The following is a 22240-nucleotide window of genomic DNA, read 5'->3' on the forward strand; positions in this document are numbered from 1 at the left end:
GAGTTAAGTGGACTTTATTAAAAAAAAAAAAAAGAAAAAAAGATAAAAAAAAGAACAAATGAAAAATAAAATCCTGGTAATGTGGGAAATCAAACTTTCTAAGCATTAGGTAGAGTTTCGTTGAAGATGTTAACGGCAGCACATTCTTAACATGTGACTTGTTTGGCGTTTACGCCTTGTTTGGGTGCAGCGACAGTTACCAACCAGGATTACGTCACATTGATGCAATCAATTGATCTTAATAACACCAAATGCTTCCTTCCAAAAAATAACACCAAATGCCCCTACCACCAGCTACTTTTCTCTAGAGTGCCTTGTGATTTTTATTTTTATTTTTCTAAAAAAAAAAAGTTTATGAGTCCTCCTACTAGGGATGGATATCAATTTGCTTGGTGTCGGGCATGTCGATTTATAAAAGTCGGTTAAATCGATTAATTAACCGACTTCATATCGATAAATAATAGTTTCGTCTTTTTCAATTAATTGGTTAGTTGATTAATAGGTGGTCGGTTAAATCGGTTAATTGTCGGTTACAAATTTTTATGTCAAGATTTATCAACTTCCTTGTAACTGTAAAGAATATGTTTTATAAATAAATAAATAAAGTAAATTTATGGAACACTAGCCAAAATGACAACCACAAATTAGCTGAACAAACACCATAAGGAGAATTACAAGATAAAATTCAAAATTCACTTGCAAATTCGATTAAGTCGGTTAATTGTTGGTTAACTGACAAAAAAAATTTTCTACTCCTTACCGAACCGAATTGATGTTGAAACAGTATTTTTATTCCGACTACCGAAAACTTAAGGAATCTTTTCTTTTGAATTTAAAACAAAAACAAAAGAAAACCCTGACCCTCTCAATGGGGGTAGCTGGCCGTGGGGTGAAGTGGGTCCTCCAGCACACTAGTTCGTTGGGAGGAATCCGATGGACCCCAACGTTCCAAACCAAACTTGCCTTTAACAGATGCAATGCTTTCATGAGTTTTAGCATGTGGTGCTGCTTGAGTGGTTATTCATCTTGGGATCCACACCAATTATTTTTCAAATTATTAACAATTTAAAATTTTTATAAAAATTTATTTAGATGAGTATGTTTCATACGAAATTTTTTTATGTTCAAATTATTAGCAATTTAGACAGATAATTGAAAAATGCCGTTGACGACGTCAAACATTGGTTAGGTGTATGGTTTGGATCCCACCCTTCCTATATTCCACCAAATCAAATCATCAACTTCTATTTAGCACTAACCAATTTTATGATTATGTTTCCTTGGTGTTCTATTTGATTGTTAGAACCTTTTTTAGTATTTAAGACTTCTTTGAAAACGTTGAGGGATTAGAGAAAATGCATGATCAAATCTCACATGCCGGTGCTTCAATCTAATAAAAACTTCACATTTTGTTCATTAAAGTTTACATGACAAGATGCTGGAAGGAAAGAGACTAAATAAACAAAAAGAAGATGATGCAGCATCTTGCCACATGGACTTTTATAGGCAAAATATTGAGTTTTTATTAGATTCTAGCATATCTCTTAACTCAATTTTGATCTCCCCTTTTTTTATTTTCAAAATTTTCCCTTAATTTTAATTTTTTTCAATAACAATCCTAATTTCCAACCAAATCATTCCGTTACATTTTTCGCCAATTTCTTAACAAAAGTCTTGTAAAACATCAACTCCTTAAAATGACTTAAATTAGCTACAAACTAATTTCAAAGATCGAGTGGTAATCATACCAACTCCGCCTTTTTCAGGAGGTTTTAGAGTTAATGAATCACTCCAAAAGTCCAGTATCAACTCATTACTCTTTAACCGTACATTTTTTTATGGTACAACTATTTTATAATATCAACATATCACTCTTAATAAAACTTTAGTTCTTATTAAGAAGAGTACTAATACTAAAAATTACATTTGTATCCCACAGATATGTCACGTTACGTAATAATCTCAACCAATTTTTCTGAACCTGTTATTATCAAATATCTCACAAGTAATTCTTCATGACTTTCAGTTTCATATCAAGGGTACATTTGGAACATACATGCTACTGATTTCTTAAATTCTAATAGACCCACCACCACTATTGTCAAGTTTGGTGAGATCGAGATTTGCTCTCTAGTTGCATGATCTCAATAATGACTTTTGCTTTATTTTTTTATGCCATGCTAAAAGCACTTTTGAGAGTGACTTTTCTGATAGCTTAAAAAAACAGATTTTTTTTCTTCCTCCTTGTTAGTTGAGTCTATAGTTGTCATCACCATTAATCAATCAAAAGCTTCTTTATTATTATTATTATTATTATTATTTTATCTGGCCGAGAAAGAATGATAGCCTTTCTTTTACACGTATGTGATGTCTCCTCCCAACAAACTCCGCTGACCAAACGAGGACACATTTCGTCAAACAGGCACTGTTTTTTTCCCCACTGCATTGAATTGAACCCATTAATTAACTTGTATACTACATTGAGTAGGCTTCAAGCATGTAAAAAAAAAAAGGTGTGTTTAATTCCTTGGCATAATCATGTGCATGATTATGATGTTTTTAGAACCCATTGCCAATCAATTTGGACACGTCTCTCATGAACTCTTGGACTTTACTACCACAACAGCAACGTTGAAAGCTACAGCTGAGAGTACGTAACAACTCATAAATATTGGTACAAGGAAAAAATTATGGAGACTTTTATGCCCTTTCTCCGTAGATAGTTTATTATAGTTTGTTTATATCAAAAGCATGAGTAATATGTTTTCCCATATTTATATATAATCAATTTGGGCAAAGAAAAACAACGAACCTACTGTTTGGTCACTATAAATTGCTGGCCAAAAAAATATTTTCCAGTCTTAACCGTAATCGAACCACAATTCAAAAGATGATTCTCGAAGAAGAATAAGACAATTGAAAATGTTGCTAGCAAAGCTGGTTGTAGCAATTCATAATGAATGATGTGAGTATCAGCAAAGAAAACTCATTTTAACTTAGGTCTTAAGTCCTAGTCAGCTTACAAGGGAATTGGAGAGACTAAGTAGAGACAGAGAACAAGAAAGTTGCCAGGTATAGGCTAAGCCCCCGTTTGAATTTTTGTCTATAAGGGGGTAATTTATAGTGTTTAGGCCCTATGATCCCTACCCAACTAAAATTTTGTCTCGACCGCTCATTTCTTATAACTACATACTACAAAATACGAAGTAATTTAGTGTTTACAAGATATGAGGAAGTTGTCTAGAGGGAAAGAAGACACCATCTGAAGCGGTGAGTCAGAAAACTACAAAGATTTGATATTTTTTTAGTTCCAAATTGGGATATGGAATTTTAATCATGTGAAAAGCCCTTGTATGCTTATACGGACTGGTTTCTCAAAACATGAAAATGGACCAACTTCAATTAACAACCATATCTTAAGTGAATATTATATATATATATATATATAAAAGAAAAAAGAAAAAAGGTAAGAAAAGAGGACCTACCTTCTCAAGCATTAGGTATAAAGTATGATTTAAGTCATCCCTTTGGAATGAGTTGCCATCAAAATTATTCATGTCAGTGATGAGATTAAGTGGACCAAACTTTACTGACTCCAACCCCTTTGCACCATTATATATATGCAATCCCATTCCTCAACTACCACCCCACAACCCTCCTCCTCTGCTCAATTCCTCAAAAAATGGCCTCCAATGCTTGGATTGTCTGTGCACTAATGTTACTCTTGGGCATGATTGTTCCTAGCTTGGCCACCGTTCACACCGTCGGAGACTCCGGTGGTTGGGCACTTGGTGTTGATTATAGCACCTGGACTAGCGGCAAGACCTTCGCTGTCGGCGATAGCCTCGGTAAGTTTTCAACCCCCATAATTTATATTTAGAGCCTATTTAGGATTACATTTGAAAAATATAGCTTTTAAGTCAAAAAGAGTTTTTGGGTAAAAGTTTTATTTTTAAAGTTTTATCAAAAGTGTTTTTTTTTTTTTTTTTTTATCATTTTTAGGCTTTTTAGACTTTTAAAAGCATTTTTAATTTTTTTTACCAAACGAATGCTTTTTCTTCAAATTGACTTTTTGAATGTGAATATCAGCACTTTTAGACCCATTAAACACAATTTCAAACTGGCCCTTACACTATATTTGGGTTTACGATTTCAAAACGTGCGATTTTTACATTTGGTTAAATTATGCGTTTTTAAAAACACATTTCTTACCTGCTATTTGAATACTCATATTTATTTACATTTTTAAAACTCAATTTTTAAAAAATGCATATCCAAACTATATATTTTTTGCAATTTAGTTTAAAATTGCACTTTTGATATGTGAAATCATAATGGTAAATACAATTCTAAGATACAAAAATGGATTTCCAAAATTTATCAGTAATATTGATTAAAAGTTTGCATATTTCCCCTTTCTCTTTATATATTAGTGTTCAAATATTCAAGTGGGCACTCCGTGGATGAAGTGAGCGGAAGCGACTACAGCAGTTGTAGTTTGGGCAATTCCATCAGTACGGACAGCAGCGGCTCCACCACCATCCCTCTGAAAACCGCTGGATCACACTACTTCATTTGCAGCATCGTCGGCCACTGCGGGAGTGGCATGAAGCTTACTGTGACGGTGGCTAAAGCATCAACTGCTGCCGCCCCCGCAGCTCCGTCCGGCACACCCTCATCGGGTGGTAATACAGCAATCACACCCCCGGCAGGTACCACCACACCCACCACAACCACCACCACCTCAACCCATTCATCTTCGGGGGCTAGTCTCTCTCCGATTATGGCGGTAGTGTCCGTTGCTACTTTTTTGGCCTTTTGGGTGTAGGGAATGTAGCCAGGTTGGAGGCAGTGCTCTTTGCTTCTTTTGTTTCCGTTTGTATTGAGATTTTTATTGTTATCTGAATAGTTTTATTTACAATTCAGAAGAGAATGATATTTGACCAGATCTATATATGCGATTCATAGTGCACAAACAATTGATGATGAAAATCAAAGGGAAAATTAGTTAGTAAATGATATGAGGGGGCTTAAGGTGGTATAGGCATGCACGACAAATTTGTTACGTTGCAAAATCAATAAAGAAGAAATGACTTGAATAAGGAAAAAAAAAAAAAATTATGAAAAAAGAGTTTTCTATTGAATGTAAAAATAACAAGGGTAAAGTCCACTTAACCCCCTCAAACTACCACCCTAATAACAGTCTACCCTCCAAACTATTAATTGTGACAATTAACCCTCCAAACTACCCAAACAATGACAATGTATCCCCCAATTTTTAAAAAAAATGACGAAATTACCCTTACTAAAATAAAAACAAAAATACTAAAATTTAATTATTTTTTTTCCAAAATTTTAAGGGTATTTTTGTCTTATTGAAAATTTTATAGGGGTAATTTTGTCATTTTGCTAGCATTGAGGGGTACATTGTCATTGTTTTGATAGTTTGAGAGGGGGTAAATTATCGTAATTGATAATTTGGAGAGTAAATTGTCACTGGAGTAATAATTTGAAGAGGTTAAGTGAATTTTACCCAAAATTTTAATAGTAACTTTCTTCCAAAATCTTAATGAATCCCCATAGTTCAGCGTAAAATCCAACCATATGTCATGTGTCATTCATGACAAAAAGTACATAAAAATTACAAAGAAAAAAATAATATAGAAAAGAGGGTAGCTCATGCCGAGACAATATATGGCCTTAAGAATAGTTCAGCCACCTCCCATTTGGCCAAAATGGGGATAATTTGGTTGGGGAGCAACCCCCTCTTCGAGCTGCTTTTTTTTTTTTTTTTTTTTTTAAGTTTATATATATATATATATATATATATATTTTATTATGGTGACACGTATCATAACGTATCATATAATTGGATTTGACATAACACTCATCAAAATTTTAGACGGAAGTTGATAATGGAGACTTGTTTCTTATTTTGTCATACCAAGTGAGCTGTTTGAACATTTTTATATTTTCTTGCAAATCAATGTAACCACTTGAATTGATTTTGAGTTTTTCACCAAAAAAGAAAGAAAGAAAGAAGATATGCGAAGTTTAGGTACCATGTCCCTTCAAATTGATTACTTCCTAACAGGGGACAGAGGAAGGGGGGGACTGGCAGGGCCAAGGCCCCCCAAATGACAAAAAAAAAAATTTTGAGATAAAAACAATTTTTTATGGTTTTTTTTTTTTTTGCTAATGTGCCCTTGTCCATTAAATTTTTTCAGCCATGGCCCCTACTCATTCTCAAGACTGGCTCCGCCCTACTTCCTGGTAAAGTGGATTAGAATAGCATCAATTGAGAGACCTTTATGATAACAATAACATAACAATTAACAACAATGCTCAAATTACCTAATAGACATTCACAATCCCATACAATTTAGTAATTTACCTTATAAAATGTTGCAATTACCATATATAAATTAAGTGCTCTAAATTTAAACTCCACAAAGGTAGGCTTGCTGGCTTTAAATCCTTTCCTGGTCACTTCAATCTGCTACTTCTCCTACCCCGTCCTTGTTTCTGCACTACCCACCAATGAATTTAGATCATATCAACGGTAGGTAATCCTTTGGGGCCCTCGATCGGCTGAAAAGAAGAAGAAATATCAGCCAAACTGGACTGGCTTCTTATCCAGTAGAAATACGCCATTTGGATTGGGCTCAAACTATTCTCTCGACGTACTTTCGTGGGGCTGATATCCTTTCACCTAATCTAGATCTTTGATATATTCATTTCTTAGGGCTCAAGTAGAAACTAATAAAGAGTAAATCTCTATTTATTTTTTTTCTTTATTTTTTAGTCTAATAAAGAATATATTTTCCAAGTCCAATAAGGAGAGTAAATCTCCCGGTCTTAGGTTGATTATAATTCTATACATATCAGAATCCAATATAAAAAGGTATTAGTATGAAATAAAATAGAATCCTAGTCCTGGTCAAATTAGGTCTTCTATTACTCTATGTAACTATTCTTCTATTTAAAGGAGAAATTATCAATGAACAAGTATGCATTGATTATTATTTGAAAACAAGTAAACAAGGCTCCCTTGAAGCCATTAGAGATCACAGCTCTCTCGAAATAGCCAATTTATCATTTTCTATGTTTTGTTATTAGTAAGTTCGCATCAAGTGGTATCAGATTTAAGGTTTGGTTCTCTCTAACAAAACCATTCTCTTGAAGATTTCTAGTAACTACAGCATCCAACAACATGTTTTATTATTAGTTGGTTCACATCAAGTGGTATTAAAGCTAGGTGGAGGTTTGGTTCCCCTCTAACAAAACCATTCTCTTGAAGCTTTCAAGTAACTGCGGCGTCCAACAACATGTTTTGTTATTAGTTGGTTCACATCAAGTGGTATCAGAGGTAGGGTGGAGGTTTGGTTCCCCTTTAACAAAACCATTATCTTGAAGCTTTCAAGTAACTGTAGCATCCAACAACATGTTTTGTTATTAGTTGGTTCGCATCAAGTGGTATCAGAGGTAGGGTGGAGGTTTGGTTCCCCTTTAACAAAACCATTCTCTTGAAGCTTTCAAGTAACTGTAGCGTCCAACAACAACTTGGGATCCAGCCACAATTCTCTTCAAGTCCAATAAGTAGAGTAAATCTCCCCGTCCTAGCAGTTTGATTATGATTCTATACAAATCAGAATCCAATATGGAAAGGTATTAGTATGAAATAAATTAGAATCCTAGTCCTAGTCAAATTAGGTCTTCTATTGGTCTATGTAACTATTCTTCTATTTAAAGGAGAAACTATCAATAAACAAGTATGAGTTGATTATTATTTGAAAATACAGTTTGTTGCGTTTTAGAAGTCAAGGCTCCCTCAAAGTAGCCATTGGAGATCACGGCTCTCTCGAAGTAGCTAATTTTTCGTTTTGTCAGACTTCGATCTAATTATAATTTTAAATGCCACCTCATTTTTTGAGTACTACAAGAGTGATTCTTAGAATTATTCTTGAAAAAGAGCTTGCCTAGCTTTAGATGTTGGAATTCTACTACTTTTTCCTAGCACCAAATACGATTCTCAAGAGATTGAGCCTATAAAAAAATATATATATAATTTTTTTTTTTAATTAGTATTTTAACTCTCTTCTATATTAAGTGAGCTCAATACTAATTTAATTAAAATGAAGGGTGATCTCTCGATTTTTATACTCTAGCTAAGATGTCTCCAAGGGGTAACTCAATCAGTTGTGGACCACACCTAATGAAGTGGAGGTCACTAGTTTGAATTCCCCCTCCCCATTTCCCTTGTGTGGACATGTCAAAAAAATATATATATATACTCTAGGCTCTAGCTAAGATTCTATCTCGGGCACAGCATGAAACGTGGAGCAGCAACATACAAAAAACGAGGATATTGCATCAGGTAAAGGGAACGCTTAGCCTCCCAAAAACTATGTTCTCTCACTTTATTTTACTCCAAACAAGTATGATAACTTAAGAGTGCCAAGATAACTTAAGAATATTTTCATCTAATTTGAATTTAGTCTTTGGACTTTCAATTTTAATGATATATTCTTTAGGTTTTATCCCGTTTAAGTTTTTAGGTAACCTGGCCAAGGGAATGATGAACATACATTTTGATAAATGACAGGGTTGTTGCATTCATAGACTCCCATTGCTTTAGAAAATTGACATAATTCTAATTCTAATTATCTTTGGGGTTAGGACAACTCCAAATCAAATTGACATAATTCCTTTTTTTTTTTTTTTTTTTTTTTTTCGAAAAACTTGGCACTTGTTGATGTGTCATTGCACTAGGGTGGTGATATAGATGCTGACATGTCAAATAAGACACACACAGTAGATGACAAACGGTTAACTTTGACGATAAAATGATAAAGTGACGTATTTTAAATTTAGATAAAACTTAAGGCCGTATTCTTAAAATTAGAAACATAAGAACTAAATCCGATTCAAATAAAAACCTATGTGCTTAGTATGATTTTCCTCTTAATTAAAAATAATGGTAAATGACGAAAACGGGGTTTGAACTCAAGAACTTTACTTTTTACCTTAATATATATATTAAATCGTTACTTATACAAAAAAAATTTAAACTAATAAAAATGGATGAATTTAATGGGTTCATTATATTTTTGTTAAAACCTTGTCCTAGTGATTGACTTCTTTTAGTGGTGGATCGAGTTGGATGCCCAAATCGTTGTATACATTGACTAACACCACACATATTACTTATTATTTTTATTTATTTATTTATTTTTCCCATTTTCTAGCCAAATAACAAGCAAACCCCTGGAAAGCTCAAGGGGGATCATGCGGGACAAACTGGATAGTGGTAATTTCCTGGCATCTTCCACGACGGAGGCTATCACTATCTTCCACTCCAATCATGCATTGCCGAATGGAAGGGACCATGCCACGTGGAAAGGATAATTTGATGTTCAACATATTAAAATATTAATTAAATAATTAAATTAATTATTTATTATAAATTCAAGTTTTTGAGACAACTGGCACTTATTATTAAATAAAAGTTTGAGTTAATATATGAGAATAAATATTAAAGTATTAATTATTCTTTTCTACAAGTTTAAGCTTATCAGATAATTGTTATTTGACATAACAAAATCTACTTATTTATGTGCATTTCTTTAATATTAATAACTGTTAGTTTTTAGCAGAAAAAACCAGACCTGTGGGGGAGGAGGGAGCTCTCCCCCCTACTCCCCTCTTCTTTCCTCCCCTCCCCTTCTTGTTTTTTTCCTTTTCTTTTTTAGTTTATTTTTTTGGTTTTTTTTATAAGTCCAGTTGCTCCGGCCATCTATTTACTTATGATGCGCTGCCTCTGTCCGCCCTCCACCGTGCTGCATCGCTCTTTGTCTTCTTGGAATCAGTTGGGCTTTTCGCCTCCCTCGCCTATGTTGTTGTAGCTGTTTGCTCTTTTCTTTATTGTGTTTTTGTTTTTTTTTTTGTTTTTTTGTTTTTTTGTTTTTTTTTTTAATAAGGATTTGACTTGTCCTTAGATTTTTGCTTTTATGAGCAATCTTTGGGGTGAAGATTTTTGTCTTGGCATTTGGGTCGAGGAAGATTAGTTTTGGTGTAAAGGTTTTACCCTTATGGCCGAGAAAATAAATGTTGAAAATATGGGCTACCTATGTATTATATTGAGTCTGTTTAAAGCAGATTTGTTCTATAACTGAAGTTTAGACATGGGTTAGCGAATGTTGAAGTTATAGATATGACTTAATTGTAAGATTTTTATGTCTGTCTCTATGACGTTGTAACCTCATAGCATTTGCTATGATTTATCAGAACTTTATCCTCTTGATCTTTTTTCAATAAATGAATATGAAAGAGTCCCTTCAAACAAAATCAATTTATTCGTTTTTTCTAAGGTAGATTCGTCATTGGGAGAACATGATAATTTTTTGATAGTTTGGGTAGAAACATTGTCTCAATTAAAAGTTTGAGATAGACATTATTAAGGGCGAGTTTGGCAACCGGGTTGTCTCAGACACTGTTTACCATTTGACCGGTTGACCATCAACTTTGAATTTTCAACCTCAAAATTTCACATGCTTTTGACCATATTGCCCCTCTGCGCTCTATCCTTCACTTATTTAATTTTTTTCCCTTGAAAATCCCCAAAGTAGTGAAAGCACAGAACCAGGCCAGGCGTCCGCGACCCCCCACCCCGCCGCCGCGCGTGCACGCAAGCATCCTTTACTTTTTTGTTATTTTTTTCCTTGAAAATCTCCTTGCCCACCAACTAAAGGTCTCCGTGAGCATCCTTCACTTTTTTTTTTTTCCTTGAAAATCCCCTTGCCCATCGAACCATTCACTTTTCTTTTTTTTTTCCTTGAAAATTTCCTTGCCCACCAAACCGGGCGTAAGCGACGCCGGTGTCCGTTGGCCGGAGTGACAGAGTGGGTGAGCGAGGGAGGGAGAGGGAAAGGTTTTCTCACAGAGAGGGTGAGCGACGGAGGGAAAGCGTGTAGGAGAAGAGTTTGTAGGCTGAAAAAGAAAATAAAAGGGTAAAAATGTAATTTTACAAACTGGATTTGGGGTCACGTGTTGGAAGGCACCAAACCCGATAGTGAACAATATCTAGGCAAGTAACAACCCGGTTGCCAAACGCCACCTAATTGAGAGGTAATTTGAGAAAAATATGCGACTTTTTCCATCATTCTAATGCCTCCTTACAAAAGAATACTTAAATAGACACCCACATCTCTTTTTTTTTCTCTTACCCGCTTTGAATAAAAAATAAAAAAATAAAATAAATAGATTACCCACATCAATAGTGCCCAATGAAACAAATGGTTGAAGTAAAAGAGAAAAAAGAAAGTAGATTGAAAATAAAAGAGAAATACAAGAAACCCGTGAGTAAGAGGGTGGTTAAATGCATCATTGAAAAGAGCGTGCTACCGTTCCCGTTTGTATCCTAGTCCAAAATCTACCTCAATTTTAACACTTGTCTCATTCTCACCAGGTCAGGGACCATCCGCGAACCTTCAACCCTTTGCCACTATTCTACACTTTGGCCGCTGACACAGCCTGCAAATGCCACGCATCCCAAAATACTAGTCATTCTGAGGAACACCGCAGCTTGTAGCCTGCTTCCCCTCTGCACACATGTACTACACCATGCCTTGCCCAGGCCTAACACGATCAAATGTTCCATTTAACTTTATCAGGCACCTCCACCTCTTGATCACCTCAAACTATAGGCCACACTCCCTTAATTTTTCCTCTCATTTATAATGCACTTGGTTAACATAACTTGTTGTAAGTAACATATTATTTTTTAATATTTTCTTAAACCACCAAAAAGGAAGAGAAATACGATTATAAAAAAATAAAATATGCTTTAAATTACGAGAAAACAAGCTGATGAACATGAATTTTGTCTAGTATTGATTAAATATATTACAATAATATAAAAAATTTGGACAAACGGTTGAAAGTGACTTTTGCCTATGATTAGTTATATATATACATCAAACAATATATATATATATATATATATGAAAATTATAATTTACCATCAAAGTTGACGGCGTTTTTCAATTCGAACACTAAAGTTTTAATTTTTACAATTCACCCTCACAAAGTTTCAATTTTTTTCAATTCAACCAAAATTATCTCAAAATTTTCATATTGCCCATATTTTTTATTTTTTATTTTTATGAAAAATATATATATATATATTGGAAGTACAAAAATGGTCAAATGGCCAAAAGGATGACTACGACCACCCTAAATTTTTTTATAAAAATAAAAAAAATAAAAATTAAGAGCAACATGAGAAACTTTGAATACAATTGGTCAAATTGCAAAAATTTGAAACTTTTGAAAGGTGAATTACAAAAATTGAAACTTTAGTGTTCGAATTGAAAAACGCTGTCAACTTTAGACGGAGTAAACTATAATTTTTCATATATATATATATATATATATAATTTTGTTATAACTTTAAAATAATGGTTAAATAATTAAATTGATCTCTTTTTATTAGTGATTTAATATAGTATCAGAAACCTACGTTTACTAACAAGTCTCGATTAGGTTAGGTTTTACTAACAAGTCTCAGTGCAAAGGAAAACTTTCGAGAAAAAAGGCAATATAACACTCATCAACCCAAAAAATATAAAATAAAACAAATGCACCCCGCTTTAAAGCGCTAGCCAACCGACCCAACTCGATGAGAAAAGCTTAGTATAAATACAAAAGAATAAAAAAGAAAAAAAGAAATACTTTTCAACTTTTCTTTGGCTAAAAAAAGAGAGACTAAAAAGCTAAGCTATTCTCCTCCCATTCTCTCTCTGTCTCTCTCTCTCTCTCTCTGCGTGGTGGCTGTCGAGAAGCACATGGGGTGCGTAAGATGGAGGTCCGAGAACAGCTGTGAAACACGTGACACGTGTAAAGAAATGTCCACCTTTTTCCACCAACAACGAGAAAAAATAAAAAACCAACCAAACCCACCATTTACTTAATTTCAGAAAAAAATAAAAAGCACCGACCGATGCCTTCCAGCTGTCCTTATTCAGCTTTTCAAAAAGACAAAAACAACCCCATCACCACCACCTCAGGTCCTCAACCTAGTCTCCACTCTCTCTCATGGAGTCTTACTACACACCCACTCTAATCACCATCAAAGAAAATGTCTTCAACTGAACCAAAAATCCAAAGCAGGAATCAAAAATATGAAGCAAAAACTATAAAGCAGGAGGAGAAAATAATCGATAATAAGCATACACAATAATAATAATAAACTCAATCCAATCAAGATCACAGACCCAAATAGTATTCATCATCCAACGCTATCACCGCCAGCAAACCCAAATAAATAAATTTAAAAAAGAAAGAGAAAAAAAAACAAACGAACTCCTTAAAAATAAAAACAAAAACTAGTACTAGAATCAAACCCTAGTAAATCTAGGACAATGGAGGCGAAAGACAGAAACATAACTCCGATGGCATCTACAGCAACAAAGCCGCGGCCAAGATCGCTGAGGCTACGGATCCGGTGGCGGCGACTCTGTTCAAGGCTGCGTCAGAGCTAGGATTGCCGTTTGGAGACTCGCTCGGCGGCCCACCGATCGAGGGGGTCGACGGACCCGGAGCAGACGGAGGCGAGCTGTTCGGGGCACCGGACGGAGAAGATGTGGGAGGAGCCGGAGGCGAGCTGTTCGGGGCACCGGACGGAGGCGCGGAGATAGTCGGCGCGGGAGTCGAAGGTGGTGGCGAAACGGTGGGGGAAGGAGTCGGGGACGAGGTGTGAGTCGGAGGAGGAGCAGCCGTCGGGGGAGTAGAAGCTGGCGGAGACTTGGTGGGTGAAGCGGTAGGAGCAGCTCTCGGACCCTGAGCTAAAGCCGAGCTAGCCACCAGAGCGACTAGCATCAAACCCACAAAACTGGAGTAAGCCATTGTCGTCGTCGTCGTCGTCGCCTACTCTGAGAAAGAAATGGAAGGGAGTTGGAAGATGGAGAAACAAAAAGGAGGTGAGAGAGACAGAGAGGGTGATGAAGGGTTTATAAGAGAGAGAAGTGAAAAGGTTCTTGGGAAACTCAGTTGACGGTACTAGAAGGTGTGGCTCACATGCCCCTCCCTTCACTTTTTACCTTGTCAATGAGCCTCAAAAATCAGATTTTTTTTTTAGCTGAGTTTAACCAACTCCGATAACTGGGTAGCCGATTTTCTGCATCGCTAACCGGATCTTTAAAAAATTTGGCATATTTTGAGCTTAATTTAAACGTTTTTGACATTTTTTTAATATAATTAAGATTTTTTTCCCAATAAACTAAGCTAAAACTTAAACCATAGAGTAAAACGACCTCCTTATATGTTTTTTAATAAATAAATATAATATATATATATATATATATATAAAAACTATTTTTGCATTTTCATAAACGTAACCAACCCACTAGGGCCAGTTACCGGTTATTTCTGGCGGGTTATAATCGGCCGGCTTTACACTCCTACCTAATAATACTAGGGGTAGTAATATACTGCACGCCGGGCATAAGTTTTTTTATTATTATTATTTTAAAAAAATAAATAAAAATTATGCCCGGCGTGCATCACTGTTGATGCACGCCGAGCGTGCAGTATATCACTACCCTAATACTAGATATGGTTATTTTGACAACTCACTTTTTTAAAGCATTCCAATAATCTCACTATTTTAACAATCCACTATTTTACTATTCCATTTAAATATTTTTTTTCAAAGATTTATTTATTTATTTACTATTAAAGGAAGAGAGAAACGAAAAGCAAAAAGAAAGAGAGAGAAATGAGTTGTTTAATCAATACGTGAGTGAATAGTAATTTTTAAATTTGGTGAATACTGTCACTACTTTTTTTTGTTAAAGTAGTGAGGCTAAAAAGTGGACATTTAGATCATTTTAGTTAAATTATCTCACCAAAATAATAATAAAAAAAAATGGTTTTGATAAGGCTGCAAGGAGTACTCTTTTGGGACACATGACTAAATGTGGGTAATTAGCCTTTAAATATATTTTTGTTAAGTAATGTTAAAACTTATATTTTTATTTCATAACCATTCCAAAATGCTTATATAACAGTCCTAAAAAACTTTTGAATCAATCATTGTTAAATAATAATAATAATAATAATAATAAATAAATAAATTAAGGTTTGCTTGAGACTACCATGCCAGTATTATAAGATAATTGTTGTATTAAATTATAATTTATATCATTTATCAATTTTATTAGGTGTTTAAAATTGGATCGAAGGTGAAAAAATTGGAGGCTTTTGAATGGGGGAAACCAATTATAATTATAAAGATACATGAATTTAATATTTAAAATAAAAATAAATAGCATTTTATCGTGTACTTACATAATTTTTCTTTTTTCTTTTTACCAAGGATACTTACTAATCAGACCAATTATATGTGGACTTAAGTGGTTTAATAATTTTATTTTTTGTTAGGGTTTCATCTCTAGCAGAGAGCGCCAGAACCCCCCTCCGGCCCTCCTCCCTTCTCCCTCTTCTGCCTCCCCCCTCCCCTCCCATCTCATCGCCCTCTTTCTCTTAGCGAGATAGCTTATTTACCTAATGCCCATAACTCTTTGGGCAATTTTTCATTTTCCTTCCTCTCCGCCTCTTTCCCCTCCTTTGGTCCAGTTTTTTTGCTCTAGGCCTTTGGATCGACCATTCTTTGCCCGATCTACTGTCCTTGCCGAACCCACGTCGTCGCTCGCCCTTCCGCTTGTCCTCTTCGTCTTCGTCCAGGTTCTTCGCGTTTCGGCCATTTTCCCCCAACAACCTTCCTCCCTGACGTGGTTTATGTTTTGGGTTTCTTGTTTCTTTGTTTTATTTTCTTGTATTCTCTCATTTTCTAGTTTGTAGCTAGAGTTTGTGTTTGTTTCTTTCTGTTTTTTGCTTTTGTTGTTTCTGCTTGTTTAGGTACTCTTCGTGGGTGATGCTCATGGGGTTTCACTCAAACTTCTCCCTCCATTTGAGTGCGTTGTCGATCTCCTCTACGCCTGCTCCACCGCCCACCGTCCTTTGTTGGGCCTTTTTCTTGCGCTCCCCACCGAGCTTCCAACGCCCCCTTCCGTTTTCGATTTCCGGCGAGCGCGCAATCGACTATTCTTTTCGACTACTGTGCTTTTTTCTGTTGGTTCTTTCCTTTTTTTGTTCTTTCTATCTTGTTTTGTTTTTGCTTGTAATAATGCTCGGTCCTCTCTCTCGATCTGCTCGCCTGATGCCCTTCAAGGTTGTTGATTTGGTCCAGACCTTTGGGTTGTGGATGTGAATGTTATTCTGGCTTTTGGGTCGACGAAGATGAGTTTTGACTTGGGGTTCTCTGCTCTCAATGCTGAGAAATAAGAGCTACCTATGCATTGGTTTGAGTCTGTTTGGCGTTTTAATTTGAAAATTAGTCATATATTAGCGGATTTTGTTTGAGTCTAGAATGTAATACATCATCTTTGATGCTTGTAACCTCGTAATTTCGGTTATGGTTGTTTCAGAGCTTTGCTTTATGTTGTTTGAGTTTTATACTCGTTTATCAGTGAATGAGATTGAACTGTTTAAAAAAAAAAAAAAAAATTATATGTAGCTCACAAATTACTTAAATAAGAACCACAAGTTTCTATCAAAAATTGAATGGAAGTACAATTAATGAATAAAAATGCTTGTTTATTGATTCATTAAATGAGATTTCTCAATGCAACTCACCATCAAATATTTCCTTTTATTATTATTATTATTATTATAGTTAAATTAACATAAGTGGAGTTAGATTAATAAAATTCGTTTTTCCCCAACCAAAAAAAGTTGAATTTATTACAACTTGCGCACATATTACTTGCTGTCAACTCAGGTGGTCAACGGGTCATTTGAATCCTGAATACCTTTTTTTTTTTTTAATTTTTTTTTTTTTAAAGTAATCCTGAATATATTATCTGGTTATTGTTAGTTTCCGTTGGTTTTATTTATGAATCGAAATAAGTGAAGTAAAATCTGGAAGTTGATCCGAATTATTATGAAAATCTCAACCATTAAAAACTATTTACATTTAAAACGTGTTGATTAGGTCACATTCTTACAAGAGGGGAAATAATTATATGCCACATGATTGGACGATGGGTTTTATATTGGCTTTTGAGAATTCTAAGCCTACTTATGGATGTTTATTATGATTGGCACGTTATTGCTTCAATTTTTAATTAGATGCAAGGACTATGATTTTATTTCATAACTTTTTTCTCCATTTTGTTTTGTTTTGTTTTTTTTTTTTTTAAATAAATAAAAAACAATTATAAAATAAAAATATAATATTGAGCAACAAACGAAGCCTTTCTTTTTTTTTTTTTTTTTTAAGGTGCAATAAGTGAAGGACATACAGATCACACCTTTTGACTTTTGTATGATATGTTGTCTTCAAATTATTTTGTCATGTTTGATCACCGTCTCCTTCTATTAAGCACGAAGAAATTAAACAGTTTGTTTGTGTTCTAGTAATACTAATTTGTGTTGATATATTGAATTCTGAACTCTTTTTTTTTTTTTTTTGCTTTGGACTTGTTGAATAATGAATTTTTCATGGGCTTGAAGTAATTTGCCCCCACTAATGATTTGTCTCGGTTCACATAGGAAATGCCCTAGAAGAGTAGAATGAGGTAAGAAGAGAATAATTTCAACGAAGTCTTGGCACAAACCAAGCTTTATATGCCTTCCATTAAGAAATTGACACATCAACCAAGAACAAGAAAAACAAATGTTGGCAAAACACTAAATTCTACCCTTATATCCCTAATCTACCGTAAAACTCTATCTCTCACTACTCTTATAGAAAACTCTCATAGCCACCCTCTGCCAACGCCGGCCTCTGACGAACGCTGCCCAGGCCGGACGCCACCGCGCAAGCCAATGGATTTCTCTCAAGTTCTCTTTTTTCTCTTAGGTTCTCTAATCTCTTCCTATGCAATCTCTTGATCGGCCCTTCCTCTCCCTCTCCCTCTCTCTCTCTCTCTCTCTCGGAGCACCGAGAAAAACCGAAGACTACTGTCACCTAGGCTTAACGTCCAGGCCAGATATCTCGAGTTCCTACTAAAACGAAACATAGCCTAAGGTTACACGCAATACTAGAGGATCTATTGAAAACACATAGAGTTCTAAAAGAGAGATAAATAATTAGAAGGTCACAAAACCCTAATTTCACCCATTTTGGACACTGTTCGAACGTTCTGGAATATGGTCGAATGTTCATACTTGAGATCGAACGTTCGATCAGAATGCAGAAAACGTTCGGTCAGAATGTCATAATGCATGTAAAGCTCTTGTATTCAAACTATCACACAACAAATTTCACCCTAGGCTCTTAATAGGTTCATAAAAACATAGTAAGGCATAACAACATGCAAGTCTATGAAAACAAGAGATGTTTTAAAATATTCTGAAAACCTTTTTGCTTTTTAAGGAGAATCATAGCACAAGCTTATCATGGTACTTTAAAACCTTGCAAGAAGCATGAAAATCATATTAACAACATGAAAATTAGCTTAGTACAGAGGGTTTTACCTTAATGAGGGCAAAGCAACCTCAAAATCTCATTATCTCTTCTCTAAAATCTCTCTTTTTCTTATAGGTTTAGGGTTAGTGGGATGTGGAAGTAAGGAATGGAGGTTCAAGGGCGAAAGCGGGGTGTTGCATGTTGGACAAGGTGGAGAATGGGTTAAAATTGCTTTTCAGACTGACACTAAATGTTTGGTACTATGCTTGAACATTCAGTATACTATTACCCAACAATTTTAGGGTTGTAGGTCGAACATTCATGCTAGAGGTTAAGGTCGAATATTTGATGGTCCCTCATCAAATGTTCGGCCATAAGCTAAAAGTTGAATTTTTGGTTGTTTCTCAAATAAAATTGAATTTTTAAAACAATTGCAAGTAACTTGTTCATTTATGAAAGTGATTAATGTGACAGTTGTTTTTCAAATAATTGTATTTATTTTTTGTTTTTAAAATTTTGGGGCATCACAGTAGTATTCTAATGTTTTGTTAACATTTGATATTTTTGTTTCGGGCTGATGTGTTAACCTCTCATTAGAAGGCACAAAAGACTTTGTTTGTGCTAAGACCACATAGAAGTCGAACTAACAAAAACTATAACATATAGGCAAACTGCAGGCTCCAAAACAAACCGGTGGACTTACCCATTGGTTGCCATTACAACCAAGTTTCACACTTCAAAAGCACATAGGCACGACCTTAGACATCATAAACATTTAACGCAAACCATTCATAAAAAAAAAAATTTTAAAAAAAAAAATCCATTAATGTAAAATCGACTTTGTGTAAACCAAGCATCTGCTAAAGCTTTACTATCCCCTTAGATTTCAATGCAAATAATAGAAATCAACAAGTCTCTCAATGTTCTTCTTATCCATATTCATGAATAAAGAAATGAAGGAAATGGTATAAACTTGTAATATGAAGCAAGGCAAAAATACTTTGGGTTCACTCCCTCCATTGACTGCAACGACCACCTACTTGACCTTTAATTTCATATTGAGATATGCTATTTTTCCTTTTTTTTAATCTATTTTTCATTATTTTATTTTTAAATTATCTATTGAATTTGTAAAATTATGATTTAACAGTTGATTTTTTTTTTTTTTTTTTTTTTAAATGAAAATGGATGGAAGAGCATTCTTCCATTTTATCCTAAAAAAGTCAATTTCATTTTCTTACATTATTAAATAATATTTTTCACTTTTTAAAAAAAATATTTAATATTTAATTTATTTTATATCACATCAATAATTTTTTTTTTCATTTACACCCATGTCTCCTATATTTGACTGGATCAATTTTTTCTTCATAAATGAAAGAGTTGAATTCAATAACCTTCTTATTAATGCATATTTATAGTCAATCTGCTACTGACATCCTCACTTAGGCTCCGTTTGAAAATTGCGTTCAATACTATTTACTTTTTCTTTAATACTATTTATCTTACTTTTTAATTTTTTTTTATATTTTTTTACTGTTTACATCATATAAATTATTTTTTATTATTATTTAAATAAAAAAATCACCACTAAATAAATTTTTTTTAAATCAAACATTCTTATTATTTTACCTTTTTTTTTTTTAATTTTTTTTTTTTACGTCAATCAATTTTTACTACAATACCAAACTAAAACCTTTTATCAAACAAACCCTTAAAGATTTGTTTTGAGTGCACGGCCAATTTACCTCACTCCATGATTAAGTAACCTTCTAGATGAAAGTGAGTGAAGGAAGAGCCATGATCGTGGACACTTTAATCATACATTTAGATTAAAAAAATGTTTTTTTTTTTCTTCAAAAAAGCCCTAGCCACGAAGATCCACTGCCAAGCTGGGGAGACCTGTGATCGTGGTTCTATGCCCATGGGTCCGGATGAGACTCACACGACTCGAGTCAAACTTGATCATTAAGTTTTATTTTCAACACGTGTTGAGCTCAAACTTATTACCAAGTTAAATAATTTGTTTAAATCCAACTCGTTTCTTTTTTTGAACAAATTTGAGCTTATTGTTTATAGCCTTAAATTTAAATAAATTTCTAAGAGCATTTTTAGCAGACTTTTTATAAGAAAGTCTGTCCCTAAGTTTAAAAAATATGTTCAAAAAATTACAAAAAACGTCTTACAGCAGGCTCCTTAAATGAATTTTAAACATTAGGATTGTTACAGTGAAACCCAATATTTTGAGTTTCACTATTGTAATCCTTATGATTATTAAAAAAAAAAATAATAATAATTCTCTCCTCTCTCCTTTCTTCTCTCATGAGTTATATTTCACAATTCTCTATTATCTCTTCTCTCACATATATAATATAATTAAAACTAACAAATATTTTAATGATATAGGAAATGATTAAGAGAAAGTATTGAGGTGTATTTTGATATAGAGAAGCAAAAAATAGTTTGAATACTTAAATATAAAGAAAATAACAAAGATACTACTAAAAATGCTATAATAGAGAGGACTAAAAGTGAAAGAATTAAGTAGTTTGAAAATAAAATATAACTTTTTTAAAATTTGAAGAAGACACATTTAATAATAATAATAATAATAATAATAATAATAATTTAAGGGGTGAGAATAATAATATTTTTTGTTCTCAATAGAGACGACTCATTTGTGGACCGGCAGGCACAGGGTCCATTGTGGGGATCCATAATTGGAAAACAGTAAGACATTACCCAAGCATGAGCTATACTATACATGTCTTTTGTGCTTTTCCTTTTGGTATGTATGAATAAATAAATCTTCAATGGAATCATTTATCTTATAAATTGACTACTTTGTCCCTACATGCTTACCATTAACACATGGGAAGATTATTATTATACTTAGCATCATAAACATGTACATACAATTCTACTCATGCCATGGGATCCATTTTTATACTTACCAACCTTTATTTTTTATTTTTTCCTCAAAAGTTGACTCTTAAGTGACTTGTCATCATGTTATGAGACGGTAACATATTTGTCAAAATAATATATCTCATCAGACGATAACACATCATTTAATTATTGATTTTTTATTACAAATCCTAATAGATTATCTATTTAACTCTTTATCGAAGACAAAAAGAGGCTGATAATAACTAAATATAGTTATTATCGGCCACTTAAATTATTTGTTTAAAGTGATGTGTTATTATTATCGTCATAGTTGTATAATAGTCGTATAAAAAATTTTTATATATATATATATATATATATATATATATTTTTTTTTTTCTTTTGCATTTTATTTTGTATAAGAAAAATGAAGTTAAAATATAATATAATTGGAGGTAATCAAAGGAAGTATCGATTGCGTGGGAGACTGATGGAGAGCGGTCCGTCAACAACAGAGTTAAAGACACGCACACCCACAAAGGAAAGACCGAAAGAGTTGTGGGAGAAGCATCTTTGTCAGCAGTGATTGGCTGTCACGAATCACGATGTTGGGGGATCCCATTTGATTGCTCTTTCTCACGCCCATACACCTGGCATCTATGTCCACCTATCAACAAAAAGCACCCCAAAAAGACTATATATACAAAGAAACCGAGATTTTTTTATTTTATTTTATTATATATATATATATATAAGGAAACCGAGATTTTTCTTAAAAATTTGGTTGCAAATTGATATGTTTATGATCCATCACTTTATATTTTTTATTTACTAAAATAATAAAGATCACATGGGATCGTGAGACATCCATTTGAAATC

General features: G+C 33.9%; 2 protein-coding genes across 2 annotated transcripts; one reads left to right on the forward strand and one right to left on the reverse strand.

Moving 5' to 3' along the window:
- Window positions 1–3634: 3634 nt before the first annotated feature.
- LOC132184817 (blue copper protein-like) lies at window positions 3635–4954 on the forward strand. Its single transcript, XM_059598590.1, has 2 exons — window positions 3635–3848; window positions 4434–4954. The coding sequence occupies exons 1-2, from the start codon at window positions 3683–3685 to the stop codon at window positions 4826–4828; spliced, it is 561 nt and encodes a 186-aa protein (XP_059454573.1). The 5' UTR covers window positions 3635–3682; the 3' UTR covers window positions 4829–4954.
- Window positions 4955–13458: 8504 nt separating this feature from the next.
- Window positions 13459–13905, reverse strand: LOC132185137 (classical arabinogalactan protein 9-like). The gene has a single exon (XM_059598950.1). The coding sequence runs from the start codon at window positions 13903–13905 to the stop codon at window positions 13459–13461; it is 447 nt and encodes a 148-aa protein (XP_059454933.1).
- Between the last annotated feature and the right edge of the window lie 8335 nt (window positions 13906–22240).

The sequence above is a fragment of the Corylus avellana genome, chromosome ca6 (assembly GCF_901000735.1).
Source record: "Corylus avellana chromosome ca6, CavTom2PMs-1.0".
Lineage (NCBI taxonomy): Eukaryota > Viridiplantae > Streptophyta > Magnoliopsida > Fagales > Betulaceae > Corylus > Corylus avellana.